Here is an 18570-nt window from a genome sequence, read left to right on the forward strand (position 1 = left end):
GGCCACTCTCTCTTGCTTCGCGGAGCTGGGGAGCGGAACCCAGAACCCAGATCATACATAAAACAAGGACAAGATATGCAAGTAGTCTGTGGGTTAAAACCCTGCAAGGTTTTGCTCTACTGTTCCCTTGAGAAAGACGCTTCTGCTGCCTTCCAAGTCCTCCTGGGAAGTTCCAACTTATGTGTTCAGAAATCGTCTAACTCGATATAAAATTGCAGCCGTATAATCATAACTTGCTGGGCAAGTTCATATTTCATTTTTTCTTATTAACTTCCCGACAAAGACTAGCCCTTACAACAAAAAAAGAGTGTAAATGATGCTTTAATCTATGCGTTTAATCATGATTGGGCTACCACAGAGAATGATTGGAAATGTAGTCTTGTCACACAAGCCTGCTGTCTCATAAACCGAGATGGTCCTCACTGCAGAACACGAAATCCAGGGGGAGGAGTTGGATCCAAATCCAACTCCTCCCACCTTACATACCCTGATCCCTAACCCCACCCCTAATCCTACCCATCTCCACCCCTTTGATCTGGATCCAACTCCGCCCCCTGGATCTCGTGTACTGCAATGAGGTGCTACTGCATAAACCAGCTAAATAAGTCACATATTTGGCAAACTTTATTGCTATTCCTCAAACAAAAAGTACAAAAAATGCATACAAACTAAAATATGCCATCAACACTTTTACAATAATAAATCAATTTGTTTACGCAATGGATTTTTAATTGACATGCCCTCAATTGAAGAAAATAAAAACCATGCTTCCCCATGGAAATAATGCCATAGTGTTGATGTGTACTACATACAGTATTTACACGACACCCATGTAGGGTAATGAATTTGGATATGTGGTCTATATATAGGCTATGTATGTCGGACACAAAATTAAGTTTTAACAATGCAAAAGAGTTTTAGCTCATTCTACCAGTTGGATCTACACGGCAGACGGTCCACATTAGAAATCCTGTTAACTGTCTCATATATTCAGCCCCCAGGGTGAACTCGATAACATATCTCAGTAGAATAACTGAGAGTCCTTCCAATTAGTAACACTCAGGAGATCTGCTCCGTCGGTGCTCAGTGAGTTTATGCTGAACACTGGGACCAATATTAAATCTCAAATTGTATAACAAACACATGGGACATGTGCAATGCATGCTTTGATATACATAGTATGCTTTGCTTGGATATTACCATTTTTGTAATATAAATATATGTTCCATGCTAAAACCTTTTTTTTGGGGGGACGTTATCCTATGTACCATGTTAATACCGAGCCCGTTCTCATCCTTTGGCGTCATATAGGTGACGTCATATGACATTTCGTTGAAATACTACGCACATGGCACCCTTTAGCGTGAATATAACACGCAGAACCCAAGGCGTCATACACGTTACTGGCATCCTTTAGCGTCAATATGAGACGCAGACCCTACCCCAGACCTAAACCTACCCATAACAGTGCGTGTTATATTCACGCTAAAGGGTGCCTTGTGCGTAGTATTTCAACGAAATGTCATATGGCGTCACCTATATGACGCCAAAGGATGAGAATGTGTTGTAATACCATGTTTCTGCATTAATATGATTGCTTTCATGCCAATACCATGTTTTTTGGACATACAGTATACCATGCTAATACAATATTTTTGGACATGAACAATAAAATATTTTTTGGGATGTGTGTGTGTTGGGGGTACCATGTTAAAACCATTTTTGGATATGTACCATGCTAATACAGTGTTTTTTGTTTGCTTGTTTGTTTGAATATGTGTCATACCAACGCTATCTCACGGCGAATTCGTACGATTTTTCTAAACACCAGTGATGGGTAGGTTTAGGGGCGGGTTCAGGGGTAGGCCAATCATACGAAATCATTTGAATTGGGCAACTCGTAAAATATGTACGTTTTAGAAAAAAAAAAAAAAACGAATTTGTACAAGTGAGGTCGTATGAATTCATACGAATTAGCCACCTCGTAAAATAGCTTTGGTCATACTGATACTTTTCAAAAAAAAGTATCATGCTAATACATGTATAATGTTTTTTTTTTTTTTTTTTTTTTACATGAACCATATTAAGAATTATTTTTTGGACATATACAATGGTAACACCATGTTTCTTACACATATCTTGGCTGTACCATATTTTTTTGCACACATCATCATCACAAGACTATGTTTTTGGAACATTTACCAATATAATACTAAGGTTTGCTTGGTACTGTTTGTGGTGTTGTTCTAAGTAACATGTAAATGCTATGCTACATACATATGAATATCATTCAGTATTATGGTATATATCATAGTATAATGATAGTCCAATACGTGTACCACAGTACCACCACAGTACTTTTTTGTAAGGATAAAGCTGTTCATGAAATTATCAGGGCTGCATGAACGGCTCTCCGCCCCCTGTTTAACATCCGCTATGCGATGGCTAAATCTGGCAAATGTTTTTGAGCAGGAACAGAATTAGACAACAGAGATAGAGAAGAGATGAAGGACCTGTGGGCGCAGAGTTCACACATAACCTAGTCATTTGCAGTGGCTTGGGAGTGAGCTATCTAAGCTCTGTCTCTATTATTTATGCTCTGTGCTGCATGCATAATAAATCCCAGTGTGTACAGGCTGCAACATCGCCACTGTCTTGAGCTGCTCTCTGCCCAGGTGTCAGCACACCAGCCTCATATCTGCGGTCTGTGTAGCCAGGCGCTTTACACAACCATTGAAGGTCTCCAGTACAACCTGCATCATTGCCAGGACAAAAAACACATTTCTTATACATCACAGTCTGTTGGCATATTGACCAGAAAAAGTGTCATCCCCACAAGAGAGAAGATATCAGATACGAAAGGAAGGGAATAAATTTGGTACGAGCCTAGCATTGAATTTAGTGTAAACAACATACAATACAGGTAAAAGGCTAAGTGACTTAAATCAAGTAAATATATTATTTAATATAGCTGAACCAACTTAATTAAATTAATTAATATATACCACCAAAACTACATTATATGAACTAGGTAGAAAAAACTACTTAAAGAAACAAATTCCAGGTTACCATTTTTTTTTGCAATGTGTTGTGGGTGTTTGTCATGCTGTTGCTATGTGGTTGCTAGGGTGTTCTGGGTGGTTTCTAAGTGGTTACGAACTGCCCCAGGTAAAACAAATCCATCCCCAAGCCTCTATGATATTCTAGTCTCTGCACTCTTAAAATTAAAGGTGCTTTAAAGGGATCTATGACTCCATGAAGAACCTTTAACCAGCATGGTACCTTTCCATTACACAAAAGTCTATATAGTGGAAAATATTCTTCAGATTATTACAATGTTCTTCACACTAAGAAAATGATGGTTATTTTATGAACTGTTCACTAAAAGGTTATTTTGGGGTACTCAAAATGTTTCTTCACTGTGAAAACCTCCTATTGGAAACATGTTTTTTAAGAGTGCAGATACGACTTTAGACCTTCAGTTCAAGTCTGTGGGATTTCTCCACTCTTTTTTCCACCACACTAAAAACAAAAATGTAGGTAGGTTTTACTTTCTGAAACAATTTTCACTCAGAAATTGCCAGTAAATGTCACAATCATAAAGAAACTGCAAGCAACTGAACTAAATGTGAAACTTTGAAGTAGAAAGACTGAAATAGCATTTTCATGTAAAACGCTCTCCAGTAATGTTTGTTTTAATCTGACTTTGAAAAGTACGACTTATTTCTTACTTACTTACTATTTTTCAAACTCTGATCACTTAGAAAGTAACAACACACCTATCGATTTCAGACACATGATTTTATGTATTGTGTCCATACAGTAGCACATAAATGATGGCTCAGTGGCACACACACACACACTTGGGTGTTGAAATAAAACTATACAAGAGTTATATTACAGTGTACTGGACACACCTTTTTTTTTTTTTTTGGAAGTTAAAAACATCCAACATGTAAGTGACTTTAAACAATACAATATGATTTCACATCTACCTTCAAAACGAACCCTAAAAATTGCGAGAAGAGACCCTCATTTAGTCCATGGTGCTAAGTGCAAAACTGAATTCGACCAATTTGGTAGTCAGCTGTGTTTTCAGTGCATCTGTGCAGACAACAATAGAGTATCTTTATGTAAAGCAGTGCTTGATTCACTCTAACACTCGGTCCTCTGGTTGCCTCTCGGCTGACTGTGGGCCTTTGAGATTAAAGAGAGCTCCCCCGCACAAACACTCCCACTCGGCCCATATGCTCCCTGGCTCGCTTCGGTCTCCTCAACACCTCTAGTCACCAGTCATTCTCTGTGAATTCTGTACAGATCTGTGTAGCTTGGATAAGCGTTGTGTAATTGGGGATCATTCTCTGACAGAGAAACACAAATGTCTCAGACACTACAATAATAAGGGATCTTTGCAAGAATACAATGTGACATGTTTTTGTAGCTAGATGAAGTTATGTCTGACATAAAAACATTACACACACGCACTTCAATATGAATTAAAAATACACTTGCATTTCCATTCAAAAGTTTGGGATCAGTACGTTTTTTAAATTATTTTGAAAGAAGTCAAGTTAAAAAGGAGTTATATTTCTATTCACGTGAGGAATGTGTCACGACACACAGTGCATCGCACTCTGCTGCGTTGCCACAGACCAATCAGACTCCCTATCATGACCCATGTCCACCAACGAAAGTGTCCGAAGTGCAGTGGAAGAAGGCCGGCTGGTTAATTGAGTCCTGTTTTCTTTTACATCTCGTGGATGTATGAGTGCGCTGTTTAACTGGGGAAGTGATGGCACCAGGATGCACTGTGGGATGACGACAAGCCGGTGGAGGGAGTGTGATGCTCCGGGTAATGTTCTGCTGGGAAACACTGGGTACGGCCATTCGTGTGGATGTAAATTTGACACGTGCCAACTACCTAGATCAGGTACATCCCTTCATGACAATGGTGTTCCCTGGTGGATGTGACCTGTTTCACCCGGATTATGCACCCTGCCACGGTTTGAGGAACACGATGAACAGTTCAAGGTGTTGCCCTGGCCGCCAAATTCTCCAGATCTCAATCCAATTGAGTATCTGTGAGATGTGCTGTGCCAACAAGTTCGATCCATGGTGGCTCCACCTCGCAACCTACAGGACTTAAAGAGCCTTACTTACTTACTTACTTACTTACTTACAGAGTCTTGCATGGTCAAGCACCCTCTTACGTCCAGGATCTATTACATGCACACACCCCTGGTTGGTCTCTAAGGTCTTCAGGCCAAGACCTTTTAACTATTCCCAGAACACGTCTTAAGACAGAGGTGACTGTGCTTTCTGTGTTGTGGCTCCGAGGCTGTGGAACTCTCTCCCTTTAGCATTGAGAACTATGGTTTCTGTGGAATCTTTAAAAAACAAACACCTGAAGACATCTTTTTGGACAAGCTTTTAACAATATGGTTTAGCGTTTTATTGCATTTCGATGGTAGTTGATGGTATTTGTACAGTTGTTATTTTATTTTATTTTATTTTATTTGTTTTGATTTTATTTTTTACTATAAAGCACTTTGTGACCCTTCCTTGTCTGTGAAAGCTGCTATATAAATAAACTTAACTATTACTATTGAAGAATCTTCTGCTAACGCCAGATACTATACACCTTCAGGGGACTTGTAAAGTCCATGCCTCTGCGGGTTGGCACTGTTTTGAAGCAACCCCGACCACCGATTATTGGTAGTTAACATACACATAGCGACACATAAATGTCACGTTTTGGGATGTGATGTGGTTGTATCAGTATTTGCAATTCTAGCAAAATATTGTACCTCACTGCTGCATTACCACCTCACCATCTGTGTTCATACATATCTTGCCCTTTCTCTGACGATACAAGCCATCACCCAGCACAATAAATTCAGTCTCTCTGTGTATGTGCCAGCCCTCAGGCACAATGCTTTTTACTGCTAGTGCAACTACATTTCATAACTGCTTCAGACATTTAACAATCGCAGGAAACTTTAAAGACATTCGGTGAAACAATTACAAGGTTACAATTACAAGAAGAGAAATCTTTCAGATCACAGAACCAGTTGACCTGGTAAACACTCAGACTAAATTGGCTCTGTCATGACAATCAGCATGTGAGTTGTTTGTGAATCAACATTCATGTCTGATCCACTGATTCCTGATGTTTTGAATCCGTGTCAATACATTTATGGGTTACACTTTATTTTACAGAGCGTGTACTTACAGTGTACTTACCCAAGGAAGTGCTGGTAATATACGGCAACTACATGGGTGAAGGTTAGGTTTAGGGTTAGTACCTAGTTATAACCCAGTTATTGTAATTGCTATAATAAGTACATAGTATGTACATGTGGAACATGACTATAAAATAAAGTGCTACCCATTTATGCCTCATCTGTATGTCTGTGTAAACATTCATTTACAGCTCAGATGAAGTGTCTGTGCAGTGTAAAACAGCTCCACTAAATTTAACTACATCTCTTACGGTTGGTGTCATGTACTCCAGTCAGTCGTATTGAATAATTATCATAAACATATACAAATAAATAAGAAGCCATTTACAGTCTATTTTACCTAATTCAACTTATACATTAAATTTAGTTGCTGCCTCATTTTTTAAAGTATAATCAAATTGGCTGTAGAAGTCAATTCAACTCTTTTTTTTATCTTGTATAACTTAATTTAAAGTAATGGAAAAACATACGTTGCCATGATTTATTGATCATATAATTATTTACAGTGTATCATATTATAATACCATTGGGCACATTGATATATGATATAGAAATTAATTAATGTACTTCATATAATACCATAGTACTACCATGCCTAAAAAAAAAACATTTTTGTTACTAGCGCAACTCCACAATCTAACAGAAATACAGGCCTTTAACCTAGTTTTGGAAGCTGAGACAGCATGATATTTCTCACAATTTAGAAATTATCAAGTGCCTGGAAAAGGCCTTTGTTCCTTGGGAAGAGAGGACACAGTAATCTGTGCAGTCTCCTGTCAGCAGACTGGTTCTCCAGTGGGAAATAAAACACTCTTTGGAAATATACATTAATCAGAGGTATGGCAGTGCTGGAGGACAGGACTGGTGATCTCTCTCCTGAAATGTTTTGGAAAAACTATGAAGTAATTTGTTGGAAAAAACCGTCAAATAACTTCCTACTGTAGTTTCACCCCTCAAAGTTAACAGACTCGTTCTTTAACAATAAAAATAAAGTCATCATTAAAAGAGGCCATCTTGATTTTGTTTTTAGGGTGTACTAGAATAGCTTTTCATGCTTGAATGTTAAAAAAACAACAACATTATTTTCCACATATTTTACATTGTTGCAGCACCTCTCTTCCCAGTCTGTCCGTTAATTACTTTCCTTCCGAAAAGCTCAATGTGCCCTGATTGGTCAAATGGACCAGTGTGTTGTGATTGGTCAACCGAGTCGAGCGTGTTTCAGAAATGTGCCCTTACCATAATCACGAGTTTCAGGAAAAAAATGAAAATGCACTAGAGGTCTTCTTTAATCAACCATTCCAAACCTGTATGACTTTGTTTCTTACAAAAAAACATGTCTTCAGAACTCTTGTAATATATCTTATGTAGTCGTATGGTTCCCTAGTTCCAGTTTGATTGCTACATACATCATACAGATTTGGCACAATGATGACAGAGCTTTAATTTTTGGTTGAACTATTTCTTTAAAACAAATAGGCATGGAAGACTTTTCTTTCTATTAATCAAAAATAAGTGTTTGGGAGGGGAAAGGCCATAGGATGCAGGAAACCATTGCAGTTTAACTTTCTTATCTTTCTCTTACAGTTCTTCTGGCTTTGTGACAGAGATGACCAACCATCAAAAGCATCCTTTCAAATTAAACAAAATCCTCAATAACAAGGGCCATTTCTTCAAGCGAGAAAAACCTCGCCAGAGGCGTCAGATTTCCTGCCTAGCAAATGCCTTTGAGAGTTTAATCAACCGTTCGTTCTCTCACTATTAAACAGGGAGTGCTCATGGCAGTACACAATTTCACAGATAGGCTATGACATGTTTGAGTGCACATCATGGAGCCTTTGTATATGTCTAACAGTTGAAAAGCAATTATAGTAAAGTGCCTCGGTTTACTCTTTTCTATTGTTCAGCTCGGTTTGAGCAGGTACAGACTGTTCAGGTATCACCTCAAACAAGGTCTCTCCACTGGCCCACACTGTAATTATAATGAGCAAACTGTGGTGTGGTATCTTAGAACAGAAAGAAAACCAGGTCCTGACAGTTTATGTGAGGACAGTAACAGGGGTTTAAGCAAATAAGCAATTCGAATGCGATGGGCAGAGCTGTACCAAAGAACCCAATGTTCATACCAACGTGAATGTCAGATACAGTTATGGAAATGATTTCATGCCTAAATGGCTTGACAGTTCTGACAAAACTGCAGGTTTGGTTCACAATCATGTCAACTGTATTTGAGCCTAATGTTGTGTTGATAGCTCAATACAATCAAACATTATGGCGTTTGGAATCATGGTAGCCAACAAAAAAGTCAAACACTTCTCCAAACAAGTGTTTTACTGGAAAAACGAATTAACTGAATGTATAAATGCTACAATAAACCAGAAACAAAAATTGTATAATTACATAAAATAAGTAAAAAGTAGTACAATTCTGGTGGATAAGCATTGATCCTCCCTTTCAATTTGAGCAATAAATGCAATCCAAGCATGCCCTAAATGTAAAAAAAAAAAGTGGCCGATTGTTCCCTACTCTATCCCTACTCACCATACCTGAGATTATTTCTTAAATACACCAATGAATTCAATGAGTGAGTTGAGTAAGTTCTTAACTCAAAAATGGCTTCAAACAATTTAGGGCCAGATTTGCTAACAGCATGCTCCAGCGCAAACCCTCTTTTGGTGTTAAAAAAACTACTGTCAGGATTAACTGAAGACACACAGTGAAAAAAATAGCACTGAAAAGACGTAGACAGTTATTTTGCGGCTGACCTTATTGCATATGCATTCGTTGGAGATTCCCTTTCAGACGCAACATTTATGGGAGGAGAGTATTTAAATGAATCAACCATTATTTTATTCCCACCATTATTTACGGCCCAAAAAAAGCATTTCATAAACCAGACGCTACGCTGCTCTTGGTAGATTGCGTTGGTTATGATCGGCAGTGGATCACGCGCAGAACTTTCCACTCCCATTGGTGTTTTTTGGAATGTTTAGAAAATCTGTCCCTTTAGTGTGTTGGTTACTTCAGAATCGTTTTGACTAATTCAGTAAGTAGTTGACTCACTTTTACCAATTCAATAATTTACTCGTGTTTACACAAAAATCATTTTGACTAACTCAGTGAGTTGTTCACTCGTTAGCTCATTCAGCTGTTAACTCAAGAACCACTTGATTCTGAGAGCAGGAGGGTTTACCCATCCACCCTCCTTTGTGTGTATGTTATCGAAAAACTCTTAAAAACCTTATTACCTTTTGTTTTACTTATTTGGAAATAGGACACTTGTACCAGTCGCACTTGTAGACATTTCAAATAATACTAAACGCTTGTATAAAACTGTATGATAGTTGTTCAAATTAAAACCATATAGATTCTTATGTGAGTTTGGGTGATCTCTGCAAGAGTGGGGGATGCGGGGAAGAAGTGTGTGTGTGAGAGTTCAAATGTTAATTTGCCAAGGTCCTTCGTCTCATAGACCAGTGGTCTATCTCTTCAACCAGTTTCCAGTTTTCCAGTCTTACACAGGTATAGTCAGTCATATACAGTAGGCTGTTATTTATTCTGCACGCCATATATGAGAAAATAAAAGTGTGTTAGATGTAGGAAGGAATAATTACTGCTGCCCACACACTTATATGACTTCTATGCTTTCATAATATTCATCTCTAAAACTTTTGTGAGGTCGCTTTTGTATCAGCTGCGAGATCACACTGAGCTGTGTATCAGCAACAGCAAATGTACGCAGTGAACAAAAGTTGTGAGTTTTAAATAGTACCAGCTGAGAGGTACTGTAGAGTATGTGAAGAGGATGTTGTATCTATCTATCTATCTGCGGTGCTGTGCAGCTTGTCTAAGGCAGCTTGTAATCTCAGTATGGGGTGACGGTGAGTGTTTTATGATTTAGCAGCTTGATAATGTCAGAGAAATCAGTCATCTGAGAGGAACTCTGTGATCCGTCAGCCTCACCGGGTAAACAGCAACCCTATGTACCCCCCCCATGAGCTTTTCAGGATTACAATTCAACGACAACCTGAAGAGTGCAGGTTTCATGGAGAGGAGACATCTCGCTGACAATTACTGCATCCTCACAGTGTGCGAAGGGAAGTGGCGCATACCTCATTTATGTGACGGCTCTGTTCCGGATCCCCCGTTGTCTCCTGGGTGACCCCTAAACCGTTGGAGTGTGGTGATCCGGAGAAGATGGCAGTACTGACTGCATCATCTCGAATGAGACAGTTCCTGTGACCCCGATCTGACCCAATCAGACTTCTTCATCTGTTCCTACTGAACCACGAACGCACTCTTAAACACTTCTCTGTAGCCAGGTAACACAATAACGTCGTCTTGTTTGGTGACAGTGGTGCAACCGTTCATGAATATTGCTGTGCTGAACTTTGAATGCACCACTTTTTATCCAGTCTATCGTGTATTTTAAATATTCCCATTTCTAAACAACATGGAACCAACACAGACTGTGGTCTCTTTATACATCTGTCAGACAGTCTCCTCCTGTCTATGTGGGCAAAATAAGTTGCAAATTGGACTTTGGGTCAAAACTCTGGCCATGTGAGAATAGCTAATGATCAGATTTAACCAACCACAAAACATGTAAAACTAGCCAGCCTAGCAAGCACCTTAATATGGTTTTAGCTGAATTTCCCGCAGCGGTTAACGTGTTCAGTGTCAAAAACACTTGACCCACAGTGCTAGCAAATATCCTTCAAATAACCCAAACAGCAAAAAAAAAAATATATATATTTTCTGAAGTTACAACAAATAGATTCATACACCACACACCAACAGAAACCTTGACAGATCTTTTTTTATTTGTAAAGGTCTCTTTCATAACACAGCTTTCTCGTTCTCTTGTGGATATATATTTATCCCAGTGACAATAGGATCCATCAGTTGTCAGGCTGACAGAAGGCTGGGAGTTTGGGAAGTGCTGAGATGTTTCAATGATCACTGTTCAATTTCCATCTGGCCGGGGTCTCCGTCAACTCTAACTGAACAGAGACATGATTCATTGGTGAGATGTCTAGGTCACTTTCAATGTTAAACAAGACTCCAACACACAGCCCTTGTCTGTTAGGCTCTGACAACTCAAATCAAGTGATAAATGCCTTGTTGGTTAGTGATGGTCTGGGGCAGGTCTAGCTGTTGGACAAGCTAAACCCAGCTGGTAAAGCTGGTTGACCAAGGTAGTCTTGCAAGTGTCGACATTAGCATCCAAAAACACTACATATTGTGTTGACTAACAATGGTTTTTACTACAAGAATAATGACTTTTAAGTGCCATCAGAGCTCATTTACCTGTCAAGTTAAAGAGGACCTATTATGCTTTTTACATTTTTACATTCAACTTTTCTTTAGTGTGTAATGTTGCTGTTTGAGCATGAAGTCTGCAAAGTTACAAAGGACAAGGTCCACTCCAAAGGGAGTTATTCTTTGAATCAGTAAGCCTAGATGGTAGTCTTGAGTTTTCCTCTAGGAACATACATGTCACGATAACATGGAGAGGGCAAGGAAGGTAGTCAGGGGTGTGGAACTAAGTGCAGGCATATTTCATAATAAAAGCAAAACAAGAACAAGGAATACAAAAGAAATCAAGAAACCAAAATACAAGAACACACAAGAATACTGAAATATGAGAAACAACTGAAAACTAGATAACAAGACTTAGGTGCAAATGATGAGGGAGTAACGATGGGGACCAAAATGACTACAAACTAGGAACAGGAAATGAACCAAATTCAAACTTAAAAGTCCAAATGAGAGACATAACAGTCACAATATTCTGCATTTAAATAATAATCACAACAAAGACATATATGCACAAAAAGATGCGAGTCCTGGTTGAGTTGCGTTAATAGTGTGTTGAAGCTCGTGCTTATGGTGAGGGGCGTGACATTTCCGAAACGCATTAAAAAAGTGGTTGACCAATCACAACACATTGATTCAGCCAACCAATTTAAAGCACATAGCGCTTTTCATAAAGATAGGAAATAAAAGTTACGGACAGACTGGGAAGAGAGGTGCTGCAACAATGTAAAATATGTGAAAAATAATGTGTTTTTTGAACATTAAAGCATGAAAACCTATTCTAGCAGACTTATTAAATTATTAAAAAAATAATAAGTTAAAGGACATAACATGGCCTCTTTAAGTCTGGCCTTTTAGATTGAAAAGTGGTCCAAAGCGCTAAACAGAAAAGGCATATTCAAGTCATTGCTCTACTCCTATTAGTATTTGAACCACTGAGGTCAAACTTCTAAAGTCAGTAAGAAGTAAAAGCAGAACTCATTCGCCCCAGTGTGACGAGAACACAGATCAGAGAGAGTGAGTTTGTAAGTGCTCAGCGTGAGAGTGGGTGAATTGGCATGGGATTGTGTGATTCAGCCTCATTCTCACCTTCACTCCTGTAGTCCTCCTGTGAGCTGAGGGCTGAGTATCTGTATCTGGAGAACGGAGGCCAGTCTTGACTAGGCGATCCCACTCCATAGTTGTTCCTTAACCTCATCCTGGAGCTCACTGAGGATGACGACGAACTGTCTGCCTTCATCCTCAGCACTGCAGCGTATGAGACGGGTCTCGCGGCAACGGCTCTAGCAAAATCTGAAAATAAAACAGCGAGAGCTGTTACACCTAACAATTTCGATTCATAATGCCAGGCTCTAAGATATACTTGCACGGATCACTATTAGTACTGCTCATGTTTAGAGTTACGGATTTGAACAAACCCCCAAACCTTCATACAATGATGTGTGAGTGAATGCAATCAGACTTACAGTACAGTACATTAGTAACTTATCTAGTTGCTAATCATAAAAAAAAAAAAAAAAAACTGCAGTCAAGGACAATTGAAATTACCAGTCATTTTTAAATATTGACATTGTTTTATTGCTTTTCTATGGAAGCTTGTTTCCGCCACATAAAACATTTTAAAAGATATTTGCGAGTTTTTATCTCACAATGGCGAGATATAAAGTCAAAATTGCGTGATATAAAGTCGCAATTGCATGTTATACAGTCAGAATTGTGAGATATAAACACACAATTCTGACGAAAAAAGAATTGGTTCTTAGAATTGGACTGTATTTTTATGTGTTTATATCTTACATATAAAACTGTGGACAATTCTGAGAGTTTATTTCTCGCAATTGCGAGTTTATATCTCAATAAGTCAGACTTTATAACAAACAATTGCGAGTTTATATATCACACAATTCTGACTTTATAACTCACAATTGTGACTATATTACGCAATTCTGAGATAAAAAAGTCAGAATTGCAAGATGTAAACTTAGCCTCCATACTTTTTTTCGAGTACACTACCTTTCAAAAGTTTAGGGTTGGTAAGATTTTTCAATGTTTTTGAAAGTCTCTAATACTCACCAAGGCTGCATTTATTGGATGAAAAAAAAAAAAAAAAAAAAAAACTAAAATTCAATTCTACAATTATTTATTTCTTTGATGGGAAAGCTGAATTTTCACAGCCATTACTCCAGTCATCAGTGTCACATGATCCTTCAGAAATAAGTCTATATGTGGTGTGCAGATTTGGTGCTCAGGACACATTTATTATTATTATTAATGTTGAAAACTATTCTGCAAAACAAATAATAACAAATAATAAAATCTCGTTGTGATACGCAAGGCAAAAGTAAGGTTGACAGTTTGACACCTTGTTGTCGTGTTGTAGTTTTTTTTCTTCTCATCATGAGAAAATTAGAGTTGCAAAATGTTGTCATGAAAATGTCGCCACATTCTATTGCAAACGCCACTCACACAGAGAGAAATTAATTTAGATAGCAAACCCTTGATTATTATTCAGCCAGAGGAAACACAGAGCTAATTATATTTATGTTATATCATGTCAATCATTGCTGTGGATTTACAATTGCTACAAATTATTCTAAATTGCCCATTTGTGTATAAAACGGTGCCAAAAGAGGAAGGACTTATTGAATATCTTAATTAAAGAGTCATTATACACCTGCTGAAATCTCCCTTTTCTGCTGTTGGCAATTAGAACTTCAACAAAGTGACTAAGCTCCAGCGCATCAAGCCGTCTGACTAAACTCACAGATGCGACGCTCAGTAATGAGGACAACCCAACAAATGACAACTTAAATGCTTCATTCTTCCCGTGGCACGGAATCGTTTATAGAACGCCTCGTCCCGGAGAGAGGGTAAGTAACCTCTAGAAATTAAAGCCGCCCCAAAACGTGAATCTGTATTTGTGTAGAGGGGCACTCGAGGAAAAAGTGAGCTGACATTTATGAGGTCCTAATTAAAGACAGCCCTTTTAATACTTGCTAAATGTGACATTTGCTGTTCAGTGCCTTCAGAATATAGCTTCAAAACTAGAGACTGTTTTGACTGCCAAGGAGAATAAGAAATACACCCAGGGCTCCTTTTCTCCCATAGAATAATATTAGTCTCAAATGTGCATGCATTCCCATTCAGACAGAAATTCAAGCAAAAATAAATAAATAAAAAATGTATCTCAGCTTTAAGATGCTTAAAGAAGAGAGAGAGAGAACTGATCCAAAAATGGAAGACAGGTGTCTAGACAGCTGCCTACACAGAAATCAACAGCAAATTGTACATATAGAATAAATATAGGCAGTCACTGAATTTGATGGATAGAAAGATGAATAGATGGATGGCTGGGTGAATGCCTGATGGACAGATGAGCGGGAACGAAGAGGCAAGCGGTGAGATTTGTGTGAAAGAGACGGGTGGGAGAGGGAGGAGTAGAGGAATCCAGACAGGCAGATCCAGCTCTTTATATCCATTTGAAAGAGGATCTCATGGGCATGTTACTATGTTGGGAGCTTTAAATCGGGAGCATGTGAAACGTACGTGATTAAACATTCATGGGATACCTTTGAAAACTTCAACAGAAGCCCCTCGCATAGCATTGTGTAAAACATTCAGTTTTACTGTTTCTGAGGTGGGTTGTTATGGATTTTGAACATTTTAAGTTCTGCTTAAATTTAGTCTTTGCAGTCAAATACATTTTTAAGTATGGGGAGACTTTGCCTTTTCAGGTTCTGAGCAAAATAAACTGCCTTTGGATGACTAAGAAGAGAGCAAAAAAATGAATATTGTGAAAAAAATGTGGGATTTGAACTAAGCTCGTACAGCGAGTTTACGGCAGAAAACTGTGGCATAGTCACTCCTGTTGTGAGTACTGAGTAAATGTGGAAGAACATGAAAAAGATTAAGCATTTTCACTAGCCGCGTTCCCATTACAGATTAACGCAAAACTTTTGCGATATTTTCTAAATGTCGATAAAAAACTATTGCGAAATGACAGCGTTTCCATCAACCAATTGTCATGGGTGGTTTGAAGATGAAGATCCAACACGAAGTTAATAAAGAAGATACAATGAATAAACAAACAGGCAGGGCAACACACACTAAAGCATTGTAGTCCGAACAGAGAACGAATGTGAGGGACCAACTTATATAGCAAACACAAACGAGGATGATTAATAGAACACCGCTTGACACAAATGAACTAATAATGAGGAGCGGGAAAACTGAACAAAGGAGCACATGATGAGAATGAAAACAAACTAAAAGTCCATCATAATGAAACTAAACTGAATATAATGGTGACATCGATGTTATGCGACCAAAACGTAATTTTTTTTCTCTCGCGAAGAATCATTCCAAAAAATCATGGCAACGGATGTTGGTAGGTTTACGTACGTGTATATCCCAGCTACCGCACATGCCATTATTTTTAATCGAAGGAGACGTAGGCGTGTTATCCAAGCATTAATGGCAAGGAAAGCCCCTTACAGTTGGGAGCGGCACATATGAGGTGTTGGATGTTTCTCCCTCCTATCTGCTTCAAGGTCTTGATAAATTGTGGCATTTCTTTGTTGTTTAGATTCCAGTATTCCTGCAATTCTTTTGTCTTTTATGAGTTTAATAAAGAACTCTGTCTCGTCTTTTGTCCAAACATACCGCATCATCTTTAAAGAATGATCGACTTTTACATTCGCAAGGTGAACTGTAAATGCGGGAAAAAATGGTTTCTATTGTAGTTTTGCGAACTTTTTGAACATTCAGAAATAATTGTGCCCAATCCTGTTCCTGAAGGTCTACCTTCCTGCCAATTTCATTTCCCAATCCTAATCAAACAAACGTAAACCAGGGCTGCATTTCCCCAAAGCATTGAAATCATTGTAGAACCATTGCCACAATGGTCTCAACGATCAACTTGGCTCATGGTGCTTTTGAGAAACGCAGCCCAGAAAATGAAGACCTTCAGGGACTGCAGACAGGTGCTGCGGAGCAAGCTTGGAAATGAACTCTGCAGAACTCTCACAGATCATGTTTATCAAGGTTTTTGTACCCAAAAGAGTCAGTCTTACTCTTATTGTTAGTAATTTTCGTGTTTAAAGAACAACTATCCTACATTCTCCTTACAACATCACTATAAATGTTCTAGTTTTTTGAACAAGAGCTGACAACAAACACTTGTATCTTAGAACAGCTTCGATACGCATTGGCATTGATTCTTGAGTCTCTGGAACTTTTTGAGTCTTTGCATTTTTTACCAAAGGATATTCCTTTATTTGGTGTTTTGAGGATGGTTATTGAGGGTGCAGTCTAACATGTCGGTCCAAAATCTCCTATAGGTGTTGGGTGAGATCTGGTGACTGCAAATGCCATAGCCTATGATTCACCTTATTATCCAGCCCGTTCTCAACCTTTGGCGTCATACATGTGACGCTTTGTACATTTCGTCGAAATCTTACGCACATGGCATCCTTTAGCATCAATATGAGACGCAGAACCCAAGGCGTCATACAGGTGACGCGCGTCTAAATCCAACGCACATGGACTCGTTTAGCGTCAATATGAGACGCAGATCCCAAGGCGTCATAACCTTACCCTACCCCAGACCTAAACCTACCCATAACAGTGCGTGTTATATTGACACTAAAGGGTGCCATGTGCGTAAGATTTCGACGAAATGTCATATGGCGTCACCTATATGACGCCAAAGGATGAGAATGCATTGCATTATCATACTCATCACATCATTCAGTGATGCCCTTATGCCCTATGAATGAAGGCATTGTTCACTCCCACCAGGATTAAAATGTTTCATCATAGGATAAAGGTGATCACAACAGCTGTGCATTGATTTGCAGTGACCCTTCCCTTTAAGGGGACAAGTGGACCCAAACCATGCCAGAAAAATGCCCTCCACTACATACTGTAAGCTACCGTACCTCCAGAATTAAGCTTCATTTGTCACCCGTCTGTATATTATAGTAATTCAATCTCTTTGATTTCAAAAAGATTTATTTTTCATGACATAACCCCATTAAAACCCAGCCCGATCTCATGAAAGTGCCTATCTATAGCACAAATTGTATTTATCGTGCAATTTATATGCAAAAGAAATCGTTTTTATGTGCATATGATACGCAGTTTTCGCGTGCATATGATACGCACTTTATGGCTTGTAATACACACATACTCCACACCACTAATCCTACCCAAGGGGTTTACAGTGCGTATCATATGCACGTAAAAACTCTCTTTTTTTTGCGTATAAATTGCACGATAAATGCAATTCGTGCTATAGATAAGCATTTTCATGACATCGTGTAAAACCATAGAGCTGAATACCATTTTCACAATAGATTTTAAAAAAACAAGAACACATTGAGAAACACACAGAGAAGGAGTTGAGGAGACCGAAAGAGATTTTAACGACTTAGTAAAAGGTTAAGAATTCAAAATATACAATTCACCTACTAACATTTCAGTCCAACAACCGAAACCTTTTCAGTCATTGAAAACTGCCCTTTACGCCTCCATAGATTATAAAATAGCACAACAAACTGAGCTGAAAGGTCTCATTGAAAGCAGGTAAGCTGGCTGAATGAAGCAGCAAACATCTCAACTGACTTCAGACTGCTTTTCCGTTATTTCGAAGCAACTGGCGGTTAATTAAGATTTGACACATAGATTTGCATCTTGATTAGACTAGTTTACTAAATAATGTTGTCGGTTGTTATACACATTTTAGGTGTTATGAAAGTGTTTGGTATTTACTTTAGTTACTGACACTATTGTTATCAGATGTTATTAATGACTGTCACAAGAAACCATTCACAAAGAACATAATTCGAGAAGCACCAGTAGGGTGTTATAAACAGGGCAATTCAAGAGTCACACCTGTTAAATACATTTATATTATACTACATTTAGTAGACACTTATCCAAAGTGACTTTCAAAAGAGAAACATCACAAGCAAAAACTGGCTTCAGCAATATTGAGTGTACAATGAAT

The 18570-nt window shown here is 38.5% G+C and overlaps 1 protein-coding gene across 4 annotated transcripts in view; it reads right to left on the reverse strand.

Annotated features, from left to right (window-relative positions):
- cntn5 (contactin 5) overlaps positions 1 to 18570 on the reverse strand; it is a 349180-nt gene that overhangs the window by 139785 nt on the left and 190825 nt on the right. For all 4 annotated transcript variants that reach the window (XM_056239389.1, XM_056239388.1, XM_056239386.1 and 1 more), the window contains exon 3: positions 12651 to 12854. In XM_056239389.1, the coding sequence (XP_056095364.1) occupies positions 12651 to 12854 (204 nt within the window). The remainder of the gene's footprint in view (positions 1 to 12650; positions 12855 to 18570) is intronic.

This window comes from Rhinichthys klamathensis, unplaced genomic scaffold, assembly GCF_029890125.1.
Source record: "Rhinichthys klamathensis goyatoka isolate OS25496 unplaced genomic scaffold, OSU_Roscu_1.1 h1tg000561l_1, whole genome shotgun sequence".
NCBI lineage: Eukaryota > Metazoa > Chordata > Actinopteri > Cypriniformes > Leuciscidae > Rhinichthys > Rhinichthys klamathensis.